The sequence below is a fragment of the Sinocyclocheilus grahami genome, unplaced genomic scaffold (assembly GCF_001515645.1).
Source record: "Sinocyclocheilus grahami isolate Dianchi unplaced genomic scaffold, SAMN03320097.WGS_v1.1 scaffold4.1, whole genome shotgun sequence".
NCBI lineage: Eukaryota > Metazoa > Chordata > Actinopteri > Cypriniformes > Cyprinidae > Sinocyclocheilus > Sinocyclocheilus grahami.
The window spans coordinates 153,595-169,885 of NW_015505183.1; the positions used below are offsets into that span (position 1 = coordinate 153,595).

Consider the following 16,291-nt stretch of genomic DNA (forward strand, 5'->3'; position numbering starts at 1 on the left):
TATGTTGCTTGGTGTCACATTAAGCTTGATGCTTGATTTTGTTTGGAGCTCATTTTGTTGGCTGAAAAACTTGTGTGAAACACAAGTTGCTTTACATTACTTTATGAAATGTTTGGGTAAAAACAGTATCACACTTGTGCTGTTTGGGCCGTATCACAACCTTCTTAATTGTGTGATATTGCTTAAATATCCCATGTTATAAACACTTCATTGTATTAATTTGAACAGTTTTGATGATACAGTTGGAAAAAATACCCCCATATTATCCCAAAGCAACAGTTACTAGAATGGAAGGAGGAGAGGAAATAAAAACTAGGAAAGCAACAAAAGGAGCACCAGAGCTCTTTCAAGAGTCTGTGGGGCTGGTAAATGGGAAGAAGCACTTCAGGATTCATTTACATCACTGTGACGTTGCTTCAGATCTCAGCAGCATGTTATTGGCCGGTTAGAGATTTCAAGAATAGCCTCTCTACAGTTTTCAATCAGCGACCATGAAAGAGAGCAGCTTAAGGATCCTCCAGTCTAACGCTGCCTTCATCCTTATGGATTTTTTAGTTGATTTATTTCCATGCACCTTTTTTAAAGGAGACTGTGAAAGAACATGCAAATATGAATGTGATGAAGGGGTGTTATCTGAGAAAAGTACCCACAATCATCAGCCATACAAAAACTAAATATTAGGTCTGTTGCCTTGCTGCCTACATGACATCCTATATGTCATGGAACCTTACCGATAGAGAAATACTCTTCACAACACAAATAATACACCACTTGGAGACACCCCTGACTCTAGAAGAGTTAAGTGTTAGCATGTTGCTATGATACATGGCACACACAAATATTGGGTATAATGTATTTCTCTAATATTTCTCTTATGTTGGCAGCCATATATTTTTTATTATATATATTATAGAAATTGATTGAATCATGCATTTTGTAACTCATTTGTCCTATTTCGAATGAATCCATAGATACATGACACAAGTGTGAGCTTGTTCCTGAATGGTCAAGAGGATGATGGCACAGCTTTGGACACACAAACCTTGGCAGGATCAGTAGATGACATCACCTCAGAGGGGGCTCTGTGGATCGGTACAAGTTCTAACGGTAATGATTTCTGTACTCCTACATTGCTCTTTCAGATTTTATTATGCACATTTATATATTTGATTTGACTTCACTTTTTTTTTTCAAAGCTGCAGCTGTCCTCACCTAACAGTATTTCGCCTCAGAATCACATAATTTCCTATAACTCAAATTGAGTGCGGAAAAGGACACACTAATTTGAAGACATGTTACATTTTTCCATTATAGAAATATTCATAAGCTTGCAACTAATCATAGTTGGAGTTTATATAGGTCAAGGGTGACCATATGGCAACAAATAATCTCCTCATAAATGAGATGAGATGGGATTTCTGTAATACCCCCAGGGAATGAAATACACATACACACACACACGCACGCACACACACACACACACACACACACACACATAAGTACGTTTTGAATACACATTCACAAATAGCATAGACTTGCTAAAGTTACTTTAAGTTCACTCTGCATTCATTTTAATTCTCAACATTATTGTGTTTGTTTGCAAAAATAACAATAATTCTGCCCAGATCTCTTAGAGGACACAGTAGATTGATTACCAGTTCTGCTCGTTTCTAATTTCCTAAATGGCACAGAAGTACAAGGGAGCAACCCACTGTACTGTATATAGTCTTCAAAAAGAGCATGCCTCATTTACTGTCAAACATGCTCACACACAACAGCTTCACATGAAAGTTGCAGTCTGTGTAATCCATTTTGCACACATTTTAAACTCTACATCCAGAGCCCAGGGGTCTGAAATGCTTGTTTGATTCATGTAGAACAACAACACATGTGGACAAAGCATAGAGGGAATTTTTACAAAGGCTGGTTCAGACAAACATCATGCCATTTGAAAATGTTTACATAAAAATACAAATTTCTAAATGAATCTTTTAGTTTCAGCATTTCTAAATTTGATGGCCATATTTAGCATATGTGCATTATGGTTTCCATAAAAATATTAAGCAGCACGACTGTTTACAACATTGATAATAAAGACATTTTACTTGAGCACCAAATAGAATTTTATGATAGCATGATTTAGAATGATTTCTGAAGGATCATGTAACACTGAAGACTGGAGTAATGACAGCTGAAAATTCAGCTTTGCCATCACGGAAATAAATTACTTTGTAAAATGTCTTAAAATACAAAAAAGTTATTTTAAAATGTAATAATGCTTTATTTCACAATATTACTGTTTTACGGTATTTTTGATCAAATAAATGCATTGAGTGAACATAAGAGAGTTCTTTCAAAAACATTAAAAAAAAAAACTTACAGACCCCAAACTTTTAATCGGTAGTTTAAATCTATTTAATTATGTCGTTTAATATTGAATAATCTCTGGTTTGTTGAATCATTGTTGTCTGTAAGAAATGCTTTTATTATTATGTATGCATGCTAAATTTTTCTTTGGCTTCGCATTTCTTGCATACTTATATGCATACAAATCCCTTATAAATGTGTGTGTTTTTTTATTAATGAAATGCACTATATACAGTGGGGCAAAAAAGTATTTAGTCAGCCACCAATTGTGCAAGTTCTCCCACTTAAAAAGATGAGAGAGGCCTGTAATTTTCATCATAGGTATACCTCAACTATGAGAGACAAAATGAGAAAAACAAATCCAGAAAATCACATTGTAGGATTTTTAAAGAATTAATTGGTAAATTCCTCGGTAAAATAAGTGTTTGGTCACCTACAAACAAGCAAGATTTCTGGCTCTCACAGACCTGTAACTTCTTCTTTAAGAGGCTCCTCTGTCCTCCACTCGTTACCTGTATTAATGGCATCTGTTTGAACTTGTTATCAGTATAAAAGACACCTGTCCACAACCTCAAACAGTCACACTCCAAACTCCACCATGGCCAAGACCAAAGAGCTGTCACAGAGATCTGTAAATAAGCATAATAGATCCCACCATGCAGCAAGTGTCTCTTTAACTCAAATAAAGACACAGATAAGGTAATCCACTAGTTGCTATGGATCCTGCAGACCGTCTTCAATAGCGCCCATTGACTTTCCTTTCTTTTTCTCCTCAGGGTCAAATCAATTAATTGGAAGGATGCAGGATTTTAGATTTTATCCAAAGACGTTAACCAACAGGTAAGTATTAGGTCACAGGGTATTAACATCAGGTGTAGCTGCAGAAGTAGTTTTTACAGAGATGTGCTATATTTAATCTGGGTCCTGAAGCAAAACCAGTGTAGAAACGCAGATGTGAACAATTTTAAACCATGCATTTCTGTATTTCAGAGAGATTGAAGAGGTTTACACTGGACAATTTCCTCACCTACACACCCAGTCAACATGCCGCTGCCCTGCCAGCCACCCCAAAGTGCACCCCCTAGTGGAGAGGTACTGCATCCCCAACGCAGCCAATGATACCACCCATAACAAAGTTCTCCGTCTGAACCAGGATGCCCACCCCCTGCATTACATCAACGACAATGACATTGGAACCACCTGGATCTCCTCCATCTTTCCCACTTTAGAGCTGCTGGACAAAGGAATAACGATCAGTATAGACCTGGAGAATGGACAGTACCAGGTACATAGCCACCAATAAGTGGCTTTATGGGAATGTTGTTCCAGGACCAGGCTCTTGGCTCACCTAAGTTAGTAGACCTAAATTATTATTAGGCTTTATAGTTAGTTTAGCTTCATAATAGTTTAGTTTAAGAAGCATCAAGACACTATATGGTTTAAAGCAGTGGTTCTGAACTATTTTGACTCCAAGGCCCCACTTTGTACAAGACAATATAACCTAATTTAGACCCTCATATCTAAGCTGATATGTAACAAGTTATATGTATGTACAAATGAATAACCTTAAAAGTATAATGTCAGTTTAATGTTGTACATCGTTATTTTTTATGTTTTTTAATAGTTATAATTATAGTTTTTTATAGTTATAATTGTTACTACATCAACATTTTAAGACTTATTGGGGGCCCCCTGAAAGGTTGCAGAGCCCCTTGATTGAGAACAACTGATCTAAAGTAAGCTTCAACCTGACATTGTCTGTGTGTGGCTGCTTTCTCAAATCCAGACACTGGGTAGCATTTTTTCCATTTGAATACACTAAAGCCTACCTAAAGTATTTTGTGTGTGTCTGAGTGAGTTGCTCAGTCATCCATGTGGCTAAGCCAAGCCGAGCAGAGAGTCCAGCTGTAAAGAAATAGAGGATTTATGCAGCTCTGCCTCAGTCTCTCCTCTCAATACCAGATAAAACACACCACCACACAGACTTTGAAGTGTCCACTTAGTCAAAGCTGCAACCTGTTTCTCGACAAACTCCTCAAAATGAAGCCACAGAGGGAGAAAGGGAAGAGTAAAGCGGCACTTCAAGCTGTTCTTCAAAGCGCCGGCGTGCTTTAGGAGGCAGCGGAGCATTGACTGTTGCTGTGCAGATAATAGATAATCCATTGCTGTTTAGTATTTCATGCATATTTCACCCTCTGTCAATTTTGCATGCTTCCTTTACAGGTTTTCTACGTGATACTCCAGTTCCTCAATGCTCAGCCTGAAGCAGTCCACATTCAAAGGAAGACAACTGAGAGCTCAGCATGGAAGGACTGGCAGTTCTTGGCCAAGAACTGCAGCTATTTTGGAATGGAGGATAACGGGCCTTTGGAACGTCCTGATTCTGTAAACTGTCTACAGTTGCCCAGGTAGTGTATGTGTCTCTTGTGTCTCTATGTGTCTGTTAGGCCATCCAGAGGCTACTGACTCTGATAACAGTCCTTGAACTAATGATTCCTGCCAGGTAAGCTGTATCAAAGTGGGTTGAGACAAGTTCCTACTTTGATAAAAGCAGCGGATTGTCGTTTAGTGAGCTTTTGGAGGATCTAGGAGGAGAAAGGGGTGGAAAATGCTGCTCTTGGCTGCAGTCCAGGCTGCTCAGATCTGATATCTGCTGTCCTTGGCTGCAGTCAAGACAGCAGAGATACTTAGCTGTTATGGACCACACAAGCACCTGGTTTCACATGCATATGAAAGAGAAAATGAGGACAGTTATTTTTATGGGTTTGGGCTGAGAGGGTTATCGTAACAGTTCATGTTTTTAGTTTTTTGACACTACTCATTAAACATGCATAATTAATCCCTCACAAAATGATTAGTGAAGGAAAGTCATTTTTAAATTGTGTTTAGAAGTATGGTTGTGACGGTGAGGAAATTTTCCCACCGGTTAATCGACGTGTGACAACACAGTAATACCGGTATCACCGTTGGGGAGGGGGGTGTTAGTTCGTTTGAGTTTTCCCTCTTTTCCTCTGATTTCTTGGCTTTCAAATAGCTTGAAAAAGTGCCGTGCGCATTTTACTTTCACTTTCAAATTAACGGCAATTTGGCATTGATTCAATTCAAGCAACAACAGCGTCAAACTCATAGAACTTTTATTAACAAAATGAATAAAAATACAATATATATGCCTAATAAAATAACAAATGACTTAGGCTACACAAAGTTTAAATAGATATATAAAACTGAAAATCAGCAAACACTGCAGAACCAAATAACAAGAAACATAGAACATTTATTAGCAAAACGGATAAGAAAGTTTGGAGGCACGGCATATACACCTTGATGTAAAATAAAATAAAATGCTCAAAGTTTATATAAAGTAATCGGCAAACACTGTGGAACCAAATAAATAAGAAACAAATGTTTAAAAAAAACATCCAGTCAATAGGCTTTTCAAAATCTAAAATATTGCCAAACAGGCGCCTTTGCATTTTTTTTCTAAATAATCTTCTGGCATCGTCTTGTCTTTCTCACCTCACTCTTGTCAGTCAGCTCGGTTCACTCTCCTCATGTGATAAACTGAACTAGGTTAAATTATTTTTGTTACTATAAAAAAATCAAAACGACGGTGGGGGGCGGTCCCACGGTAGGCAAATGACGTAACCGGTGTTGCGGCTTAACACCGGTATAACCGAAAACACCGTCTTTCGCAGCAAGCCTATTAAGAAGCTGCTTTTCAAAGAATTACATAAAACAATTAGATATTAGCATTGTTTACATTATTTCCCTTGTTGTTTAGGCAATTGTTTGGCGCACCTAAGAGCTTTGCTGTATAGCATGTTTGGTCATATATGGTCAGTCAAGAAATGTTTTGCAAGTGTAATATTCCAAATCATGGGAAATTTAAAGTAATATAAAATTTAAACTGTTGCTTTGGGACAGTAGGAAACAAGCCAATGTAGACCATAAAATAAATAAAAACGTTAAAGACTCTAACTGATTTAAATGTGTAAGTATATGTCTACAGTAGTGGTTCTTCAAGGGGTCATATCAAAAGTTAGCGGAGTCCAGGCGGAGTCCAGCCCGCGGTCGTCACATGTGGTTGCCGCAAGCCTGCCGGCCTCTCCTTCGTCGAATCCGCCGGCCGCGCCGTTCTCAAATCCGCCGGCCGTTCCTCACTCAAGCCCACCCGCCGCCGCTCACTTAAGCCGGCCTCCGCTCACTCTAGGCCGCTGGCTGCCGCTCACTCAAGCCTGCCCGCCGCCGCTCACTCAAGCCCTCCAGCCATTCCTCACTCTAGGCCTCCGGCCACCGCTCACTCTAGCTCGCCGTGTGTGATGCTGTGTGTTTCGTTGTAAAAGTGAAACTACTTTGTTTGGCCTTCCAAAAGAGGACACGACTAGAAATCGGTGGTTAAGTTGTATTTACAACACTGTTCCAGATTCAACCCAAATATTCAGATGTGTGCAGCGCATTTTATGGAGGACTGTTTCCTGATCCTGGTAGAGTAGACTACAATGCCGGCTGTCCTGACTCACAGACTGTAAGTAAGTAAGTTTTTTTATATTTAACGAATTTGCCACTGACGATTCAAACGTGAGTTTTGAGCAGTGTAGAGTAGCGCTTGTTGTTTGTCATTTCCAGTAGCGAACCGTGACTCTTGAGCCTAGGCCATCTCCCCCTACCCTCGTCTACCAACTACCAGCTTACGGTGTCTTCTTCTAAAAGTCATCTTTGACAATTCCACCTCTAAAACAAGAGGCTATCCAGACTTAAGACAGTCGCACTCCGGATGACATGTGCAGCCCTGCACCGTGCCGCACCACGTCTTTAAAATTTCCACACATTGTTTTCCATGACTGTATGTACACCGGCTGCGCCACCGGCGACTGTTCGCGGATCCCGACCCCGGGCACTGTTCATAATCCTGCCTCGCCACAGAGCGCCTCAGCGCCACTCATATTATTTTCCATTAAATTACATTATATTTGTCCCAAATTATTGTTAATGTACATAATGACTTCATCCTAGGTTGGAAGATTGTGTATTGTGCATTTTTTAGCAAAACTTTGTCTATCTGTGGCTCTAATAAATTCCGTGATTCATTGTGCTATAGATCGCAATTACTCATCCTGTTTGCTGACGCGACGCGTTCAGTGTGTGATACGTGTTGCCAGGGCCGTTTCTATGCATAGGCGAGCTAGGCGGTTGCCTAGGGCGCCACCAGCTGAAGGGACGCCAATGAGCGCACGTACTGGCACTTTTAGCAGGGTTGTGATAAAGAGTGGCACGGTCACCCTGAAATATGACTGCCCCCACTGGATCCCCCAACATTATTGGGCTAGAGTACTGTCAATCTGACGATGCCTGTATGCCACTAGATCAGAGTGCTGTCAATTACTGCCTGATTGTTGCATGCAAAGTTTGCATTTGGAGCGCTCAACAACACCGTTAGATCAGTGGGCTCTGTCAGTGCTTTGGCAAGGTAACACTTTTTTTTGCCATGCAATAAAGCTAAGTTCAAAGGCCAATTTAAAATATTGGTACAGTAAATAAAGTGCACAAAATCAGTATTTTGTTTAGGCAGTATTTGTGGCACTTTAGTGGCTCATTTGCCCAAATATTTGTGGCAGATTTGTCCGTATCCAAATCAAAATGTAATAAAATTAATTTATGTGTGATTTGTGTAAACACAAGTGGTAACACAATGATTAGTGGTAACACAATGATATTACAGATACTAAATTGTGCAAAATGTTTATCTTAACAGTCAATTTACAAATAATGCATTCAGATTTGTGGAACTCAATGCACTGAATCTCCACAAATTATTGTCGTTACTATGACAACCAATTTGAATGTGACAAGCAACTGGTGTCTGAAAATTTTTTTATACAGTATATATATTTGGTGGGTGGGTGGGGGGGGGGCAATAGGGATTTCGCCTAGGGCGTCAAATTGGCTAGAAACGGCCCTGCGTGTTGCACTGGGGCACCACTGTGCTTCTTGTCCGATATGCGACCGCAACAAAACAGCACAGCGAGAGTGACTGATATTACCGAAATAAAACAGCTAAATTTAAGTCAGATGCAAATCCTCATTACAAATATCTGCACTTCAGCGGGCAAAACGTACAGACACTCTCTCCCATCACACAAAACCAACAAATGTAATGTGTTTAAGACAACACATCATGAAGCGCTGACACAAAACAAATTAGCGACAGAAACTTCATGACAAACAAGCAGTGTTTATAATAAATAATATTATTATTGGCTCAGCGGCCTAGTAAATGTCCTCACTTACCTTATTTGCGGCTTCCATCGTGACGTGAATAATAGCTAATTAGTTTATCAGCAGTGTTGGGCAAGTTACTTCCAAAATGTAATACATTATTCAGTATATTACTAGTTACTGTCTTTTGAAAGTAATTAGTTACATTACAATATTACTGTCTCTGAATTGTAATGCGTTACACTACTTTTGAGTTGAGTTACTTTCACCAAAATAGCCACAGAAGTATTATAAAATGCCAAAATGTGGTTTATTGCTGCTCATTCTACATCCAGTGGAGGGTAATGTGGTAGGTCTATATAGCATAAAATATATGAAATCATATTTAGATACCAGTATGTAGGTCTACATTAATGTTACGTTGTAGTTTAGGTTAAAAAAATATAAGCACAAATCGCATTATTACATTCATAAATAACACCGGTAAATAAAGCGAAATATTATCATGTACAAACAATAAACACAATACCTAGCCTATAGGCTATTTTGAACGGTTTTAGAAGAAAACAAGAATGAAAAATATAAGTTGCTAAACAAGCCAAAATTAATTAGGCTAATTCAATGCGAAACTGAAAGCAAACGGCGTTCTCGTGCAGCCTACATCTCTCATTCGGCATTAATCCAATTAAATGTGTCCATATTTGCGATGTATTTGAATGCTAAACTATTATTTATTATGTAAACCAAGCTTAGTTAACACACTTAAAAAACATCCTCATCACATGAGCAAATATGTGTTTGGCCCGAGCTCAGGCTGATCGGCATGGATTGTACTATGCAGTAGGCTACGCACTATTCAAATTAAACAGTGTATCTATATGTTTGGTTGACTGTTTTATTCTGATAATGAACAGGCTGCAACATTTGCAATGCTGTATGTGTGTGAGTGAGGCGCCGGTGCGACAAACAACAAAAAATACTGTTATTTTTGGTCATACAGATCATTCGAAACTGCAATGTGTTTACTTTATTTCTGTCATCTCGGTTTCCTTTCCTTGGACGCCTTCTTTCTTTGCGTGAACATTTGGGCGGCATTATGCTAATATTTCCACATAGTGAGGTAGATATGTGGGGGCGTGTTAGAACGAGCCGTTTTAGGGGGGCATGGCAGAGTCTTAACTTTGATAAAGAATATCTCTTTGGTTTTGAGACTTTAGTCTTTGCAACTTCAGGGATCTTATCTATGCACAATCAGCTTGTAACACTCCAAAGAGAAAGGAAAACTTGAAATCGCATCATATGACCCCTTTAAGTCAAATATTTTGCATATTCATTCATTTTATATAAAGACTATGATTTAATAAAAACAGATTTTGTTATTTTTAGTTAAACTTAATTTTTGTTGCTTGTCTGCGCTCGTCCACCATCTTTTTTTCACTTCTCCGACCCCGCAGCTCTCTCCGATAGCTTAGTGTTAGTGGCACCAGTCCAGATGTTTCCAGGTTTTACTCGTGATATTTCTCCATGTTGAGAGTTTGGTGTCGCACATATTGCACCTGACTATGCATTCTTATCCTTTTCTCCGATGAACTGAAAATAACAGGAGTGTGTCCATCTCACAAATGTAGAATCCGTCTCTGCAGTCATCTCAACCATCTAATTCCAGCAACAGGAAATAGACAAACTATTTTACCCGTGGAATTTTTTCTCTGGTGCTGTTTTGCAGTGTTAGTAAATTCACCACTTGATTTTGAGTTAAAATATGTTGTTGTAACTTGCGTTACTGAGATTGTAACGAGTAATAATATTACCCATTATTTGATTAGTAATGCGTTATATTACTGTGTTACAGCAAAAAGTAATATACTACTGTAATATTATTACTTTTGTAATGCGTTACAGCTGTTTATCAGCTATATATTTTTTTTTCCCTGAGAGATCCCCACAGCGGGCGGAACTTGTCATAAAGTTAGTGATAACAAGGCCCGCCCATTTAGAGGAAAGATATGATTGGTCAATTTTTCTGTCATTTGAAAATACTCCCCCATTGATTTACTATTGCTTGTCCCTATGTAATTTCATAGCTGGACCACGAATCTCAGAGCCGCAAACGATAGGTGGAAACATTAAAATATGGAGAAAATGGGCAGTGTTAATAAGTCCATTCACTGAATACACAGATTTGAAGAGGGTTTTTTTTCACAGAAGTTGTATTTATTTTATATAGATGATGTTTAAACCTTAAACCGCAAAAAAACAAATTTCATTACAACAAATACACAAAATAATGTTATTTTTAGCAACATCATATGACCCCTTTAAAAGTATTTAAATTAATACTTTTAATTAATAAAATAAAATAAAATAAAATAATCTAATTGTGAAAAAAATCATATTAATTTTCCCCCTCAATAACTGTTGTTTTTATTGAAGAACTCTTCAATGTTCTTGAATCACAAAATTAATCAAAGTTAATTTAGTATATCACTGTATCACACTACATTTTAAGTTGGGTCATGATGAATATGTTTAAAATGTTAGCTGTACCTCCTGCTAAGTTTGGTCCAGTTTGGATGAACGCCATACTGGCCAGATGTTTCACTACCTGTCTGAATATTTTAGTTTACAAACAAAAGCTTTAGGCCAGTGGCGCAAGGGTCTGCACTTAGACTCTTCAGACATGTCACATCGGAGCATGTGGGAAAAGAGAGACACAGAGAGCACAGGTAGATGGAGGAGAAAGAGATGGGGACGAAAGACTTTCCTCACACAGGTTTGTCCCGGTTAAGTCTACAAGTATTAGGGCTGAAACATGCAGAAGTGCTCTGTGGATCTTTCTTGAGAGCGAATAATGCAGTAGGGGCTATGTAGCCTGTCCTGCCCCCTGATAAGACCTTGATAACTCTCTAATTCACCCCATTTATTTCTGCCCTTCGAGAAATCTCCCTTTGAAACCCCATATCACTAAACTATATTTTAAACCTGTTTTAGTGAAATTTCCTCTCAGTAGTTCTGAGATGCAAAGAAAAGACCTTTGCTTTTCCAATTTCTTTGATGTTTGTTCATTTCAGTAGCTTGTGACACGTTTCATTTTCAACCTGACAACATGTTACCCTGTCAAGACTTGAAAATCTCTCTCTTTCAATCACTCAAAGCTTAAGATGCAGGAATATTATTCCTTTTTCTCTTTCTTTTTTAGTCAGTTGGATAATATAGGGTACATTTTATGTTTGTATCACTTTAAAGGGGTCATTCACCCAAAAATTAAGATATTTTTTTATTATTTTTTTTTTATTCACAAATAGCTATTTCAGCCTGAAAAGTATTTTAGAGCTTTGCATATCCTTTTAAAATAATATTCATTATAAAGTTTTCCATTATCTTTTCTGGTCTGGAAATTACAATTGAAAAACTCCTTCATATAGAGTACCCAGGTTTTAAAACAAAAAAAAATACTATATGTTTAGCCATTTTTCAAATTTTTTGTCAAATTTTAACTAATTTTGTCTGATTTTAACCAATTTTGTGGTCTCTCTGGAAGAGTGCTGAGTCCACCTAGTTGATCCTGGCCCTTTGGTTGAGAACCACTGCTTCAAAGGCAACCTGAATGTTCTTTTAACAACTGCAAACTTAAATTTGTGTTCTTTGTCTGTCTTTTGTATCAGCAACATACCTTTCTCCCGCGGAAATATCACCTTTAGCATGCTGACACCCGAGCCGAACCTGCGACCGGGCTACAATGACTTCTACAACAGTGCCGCCCTGCAGGAATTTGTAAGAGCCACGCATGTGAGAATCCACCTCCACGCCCAGTACCACACCCAAGATCCCGCGGTTCCTTTCCGTCATCGCTACTACGCCGTGGACGAGATCACCATCAGTGGCAGGTCCGAGCCCAGCAGCACCCTGACACCCGTCAACCCCAATCAACTGTCACACAACACAATCTCCCCTTTTTGCCCCATAATTTGATTGGATTTCTGTGTTTGATGAGAAAATCAGTAGGTGTGTAAGGCAGGATAATTCAGACTTTGAGAAAGCGAAAGACTTCTTAGGTTCAAGACCAAGTGGACATGGCAGACAAATGATGTTTGCTAGTTTGACACAACTAGGGGCTCGATGACATGTCTGTTATTAACCACAGAGAGCAATGCCATGTTTAACACATATCTTGTCTTCCCGTTAATGGTCTTGTAATTACAGTGTGGGCACCACATTTGGAAATCACTGGCAGGAAAACTTCAGAACTTGTGTTCTTTCTCTCGGAGGCTTCAGCTAATCAGTCTTGAAATGTTCTTCTGCGTCTCTCAAGAATGTTGAATCTGTTCTTTTGTCTCTTCAGAAGCCGAGACATGGTGTTATATGCATGTATACCTTCAGACATTAAACAGCCACTGTTCTTACGACTATGGTAATTATGTCATTATGCAGGCAGCTGTAACTTGGCTCACTCTCGCTGTGCGAGTGTGTCTTGAGTGAGCGAGAGAAGGCAGCTTTAATTAAGAGCTAGTTAAACTGGCACAGACGAAATCGAGATTTAGAGACTGTGAAATCTCATCATCCTCTGACATTCAGAGGTGTCCCCTGTCCTCCCCACCTTTTCTCTCTTTTTTTTCCTGTACGGCTCTCTTCTTTCACTCTCTGAGATATCGCAACAGCTTCGCCTGAGAAACAAAGGCAGAGAGTAAACAGTAGTGGATTCACCCCCTTAGGGAGACTGACAGTTCAAACCCGCAAGAGGCTGAGAAGAGGATGTATGTGTGTTTGGGGACTAAAATGTGCGTAAATTCAGCCTTTGAGGTATTCTGACAGGGTGTCAAGCTGTGTCTGAGAGCATTAGTGTCTGCTTTGTGCTCATACGGTAATAACCTCCAGCAATAATGACAACCCTCTTTATTTTCTACTCTCCTCCTCTCTTGTTTGCTTGTTACGTTGTTTGTTTGAGTAACGTTGGTGAAGGGTGCTGCTTTTAGAGAGAGCCGAATAAGGGCCCTTGAGAATGAATAATTAAAGCGGTGACCTGCAGGTGCGTGTTCCGTCTGATGGAGACCTGTCAGGTCTGCTGTTGTACATTACGACACGCAGATGATATTTCCACTGGCATTTATAAATGTTGAATGTGAACGTCCTATTAACCATGCACAGAGAGAATGAAGGAATGAAAGTCTGATAGAGAGATCTAGAGAATGTGACAAGGGAAGAGAAAGATTTTGTCAGGTGCCGTTGATGTTGCTAACCCTGTTGATTTGTTGAAACCTGCTATGTATTTCCAAGAGGCCTTAAAATGGAACAGAAAAATGTAAGTTTAAATCAACTATAGAAGTTCTATTGATTATATATATATATAGAGGTGACACTTCCTGCAACTCATTTGACATCAGACGAGTTTCATGTCAACATAAAATTACAGCAGGGATATGGCGGAGAGATTTTTCTTAATATGGCCTAAAATGGTCATTGAATGTTATTCCAACAAAAAAAGAGAAAAGAGAAAGGAAAAAGGATTGTCGTGTTAATTTTTTTATCAAAATATAATAATATAATATAATATATAAAAAAATTCACCAAGCCCTTTTATTTTTCAGCCAGTCAGTTCCCACTGTATAAAATCATGTTCTGGCATACCTTTTTTTTCACATTTAATTTGTTAAATATAACATGGAAAAAAAAAAAATGTTCATGTTATTTTTGTTATTTCATGCATACTTTAATGCATCCTTTCAATTTTAGTGCAAAATTAACTCAAATCATATAAACATAATCTGCATTATCATCACATCCTGTTCTTTGAACTAATTCTTCGATCTCACCCTATTTCTGTTTATTGTATTAATGTAAATCCAGAGTCAATCAGATGTATGAGAAGAACAGCAATGAAGGTTCTCCAGAAGGATGTGGCTTCTAATTGTGTGTCTTTGTCCCCGTAGGTGTGAGTGCCATGGCCATGCAGACAGCTGTGACACTAGTGTGAGTCCGTACCGGTGCGCCTGCCTTCCAGAGAGCCACACACATGGAGCTAATGTGAGTCCCGCAGGGGAGGCCCCCTTTTAATTAACCACTTCCCTTTAATGACGTGCAAGAGTCCTCTTTAATGAACAGCACACTCAAAAATAGGCTTTAATGGAATGACAGAGAAAAAAAAGAGAGGAGGAAGAGGAAACAAGAGACAGAAAGATCATTCACGCATATCTCCAGTTTCCTGATGAAAAGAGCTAGAAGTAGTGGAAAAAAGAAAAGGGAAGAAGAGAAGGAAGTGGTTTTGTGGGCAGCAATCCTCTAATAGTTTTGTCCCATCAGCCCCTGGGTGTCTTGATGATGAGTCCAGCAAAGGTAATTATATCTCAAGGAAAGCTCTGATGACATAAGGCTCCAGTACTCACACTTTTCAGAAATGCCAATGTTGGGAAGCTACTTTAAAACTGTAGTTTGCCACGCTACTCATAATTTAAAGGGGTCATCGGATACAAAATTCACTTTTCAAGTTGTTTGAACATAAACGTATGTTGGAAGTGTGTGTACACATCCATCCTATAATTATAAAAATCCATCCAATGTTTTTTTTTTAAAACCCTATTTTAAAATCCCCTTTCTCAAACCAGGCTGTTCTGAGATTCCTGTCAGAATGACGTAGTTCTGTACAGGCCCCTGCCACGATAGTTGATTGACAGTAGTGTTTCAGCACAGACTGGACTGGTGTCTTGCCTTAGACCCACCTTGAGTGAGCTGTCATCTGTCCGTCATTGTGTTGACTGTGGTGCAGGGGAAGACAAGTTGTCTCCGATTAAGCGATTGAGGTGCTTTATTGTTGGATGTAATAATGAATATAGCAATCGTCATTTACTCCCGACATCTGAGCTGCTGAAGACGCAGAGGATTAACGTTACTTTCGCTTAGAAGTGATTGCGCCACTCCCGATCAGCCTAAATGCATATATGTTTGCTCGAATCATTCGTGATCCAGCCTCATCTACAGAAGTGAGTATGAAGGTATGAATCTTTGCAAATCACCTTTCCTAATAATGCACTAATTAGAAAGTTTCACGATGAATGCGGCTAAAAGTAAACGGTCTCTCTGAGAGCAGCTCGAAAGGGAGGGGCGGGGCCAGCAGAGCTCATTAACATTTAAAGCAACATGGACTATAATGGCTTGATAAAAACAGAGCTGATTGTGACAGGTTTAAAAAGGTGTTTTTTACACTTACAATGAGAAATTTTAACCAAAGTATGTTATAGACTTTTAATTAAGACCCTAAAGAATCATATCAACTTGTGCAAAATGAGCATGCGATGACCCCTTTAAGAGATTAAAAAATAAGCGCTAAAGTGCCACAAAGCATATGTGACCCTGGAGCACAAAAGCAGTGTTAAGTCGCTTGGGTATATTTGTAGCAATAGCCAAAAATACATTGTATGGGGCAACATTATTGATTTTTCTTTTTATACAGTAACGATTATGTTCCATTAAATTTTTTTGTAGATTTCCTACTGTAAATATATTAAAACCTTTTGTTTAGTAATATGCATTGCTAAGAACTTCATTTGGACAACTTTAAAGGCAATTTTCTCAATATTTAGAGTTTTTTGCACCCTCAGATTTCAGATTTTCAAATAGTTGTATCTCAGCCAAATATTGTCCCATCCTAACAAACCATACATCAATGGAAAGCTTTCAGATGATGTATAAATCTCAATTTCGAAAAATTTACCCT

General features: G+C 38.7%; 1 protein-coding gene across 1 annotated transcript in view; it reads left to right on the forward strand.

Moving 5' to 3' along the window:
* Positions 1 to 16,291, forward strand: part of LOC107583304 (Usher syndrome 2A (autosomal recessive, mild)) — a 227,522-nt gene that overhangs the window by 15,194 nt on the left and 196,037 nt on the right. The window contains exons 4-9 of the mRNA XM_016269485.1: positions 972 to 1,107; positions 3,144 to 3,207; positions 3,358 to 3,652; positions 4,591 to 4,775; positions 12,249 to 12,470; positions 14,511 to 14,604. Coding sequence (XP_016124971.1) covers positions 972 to 1,107; positions 3,144 to 3,207; positions 3,358 to 3,652; positions 4,591 to 4,775; positions 12,249 to 12,470; positions 14,511 to 14,604 — 996 coding nt within the window. The remainder of the gene's footprint in view (positions 1 to 971; positions 1,108 to 3,143; positions 3,208 to 3,357; positions 3,653 to 4,590; positions 4,776 to 12,248; positions 12,471 to 14,510; positions 14,605 to 16,291) is intronic.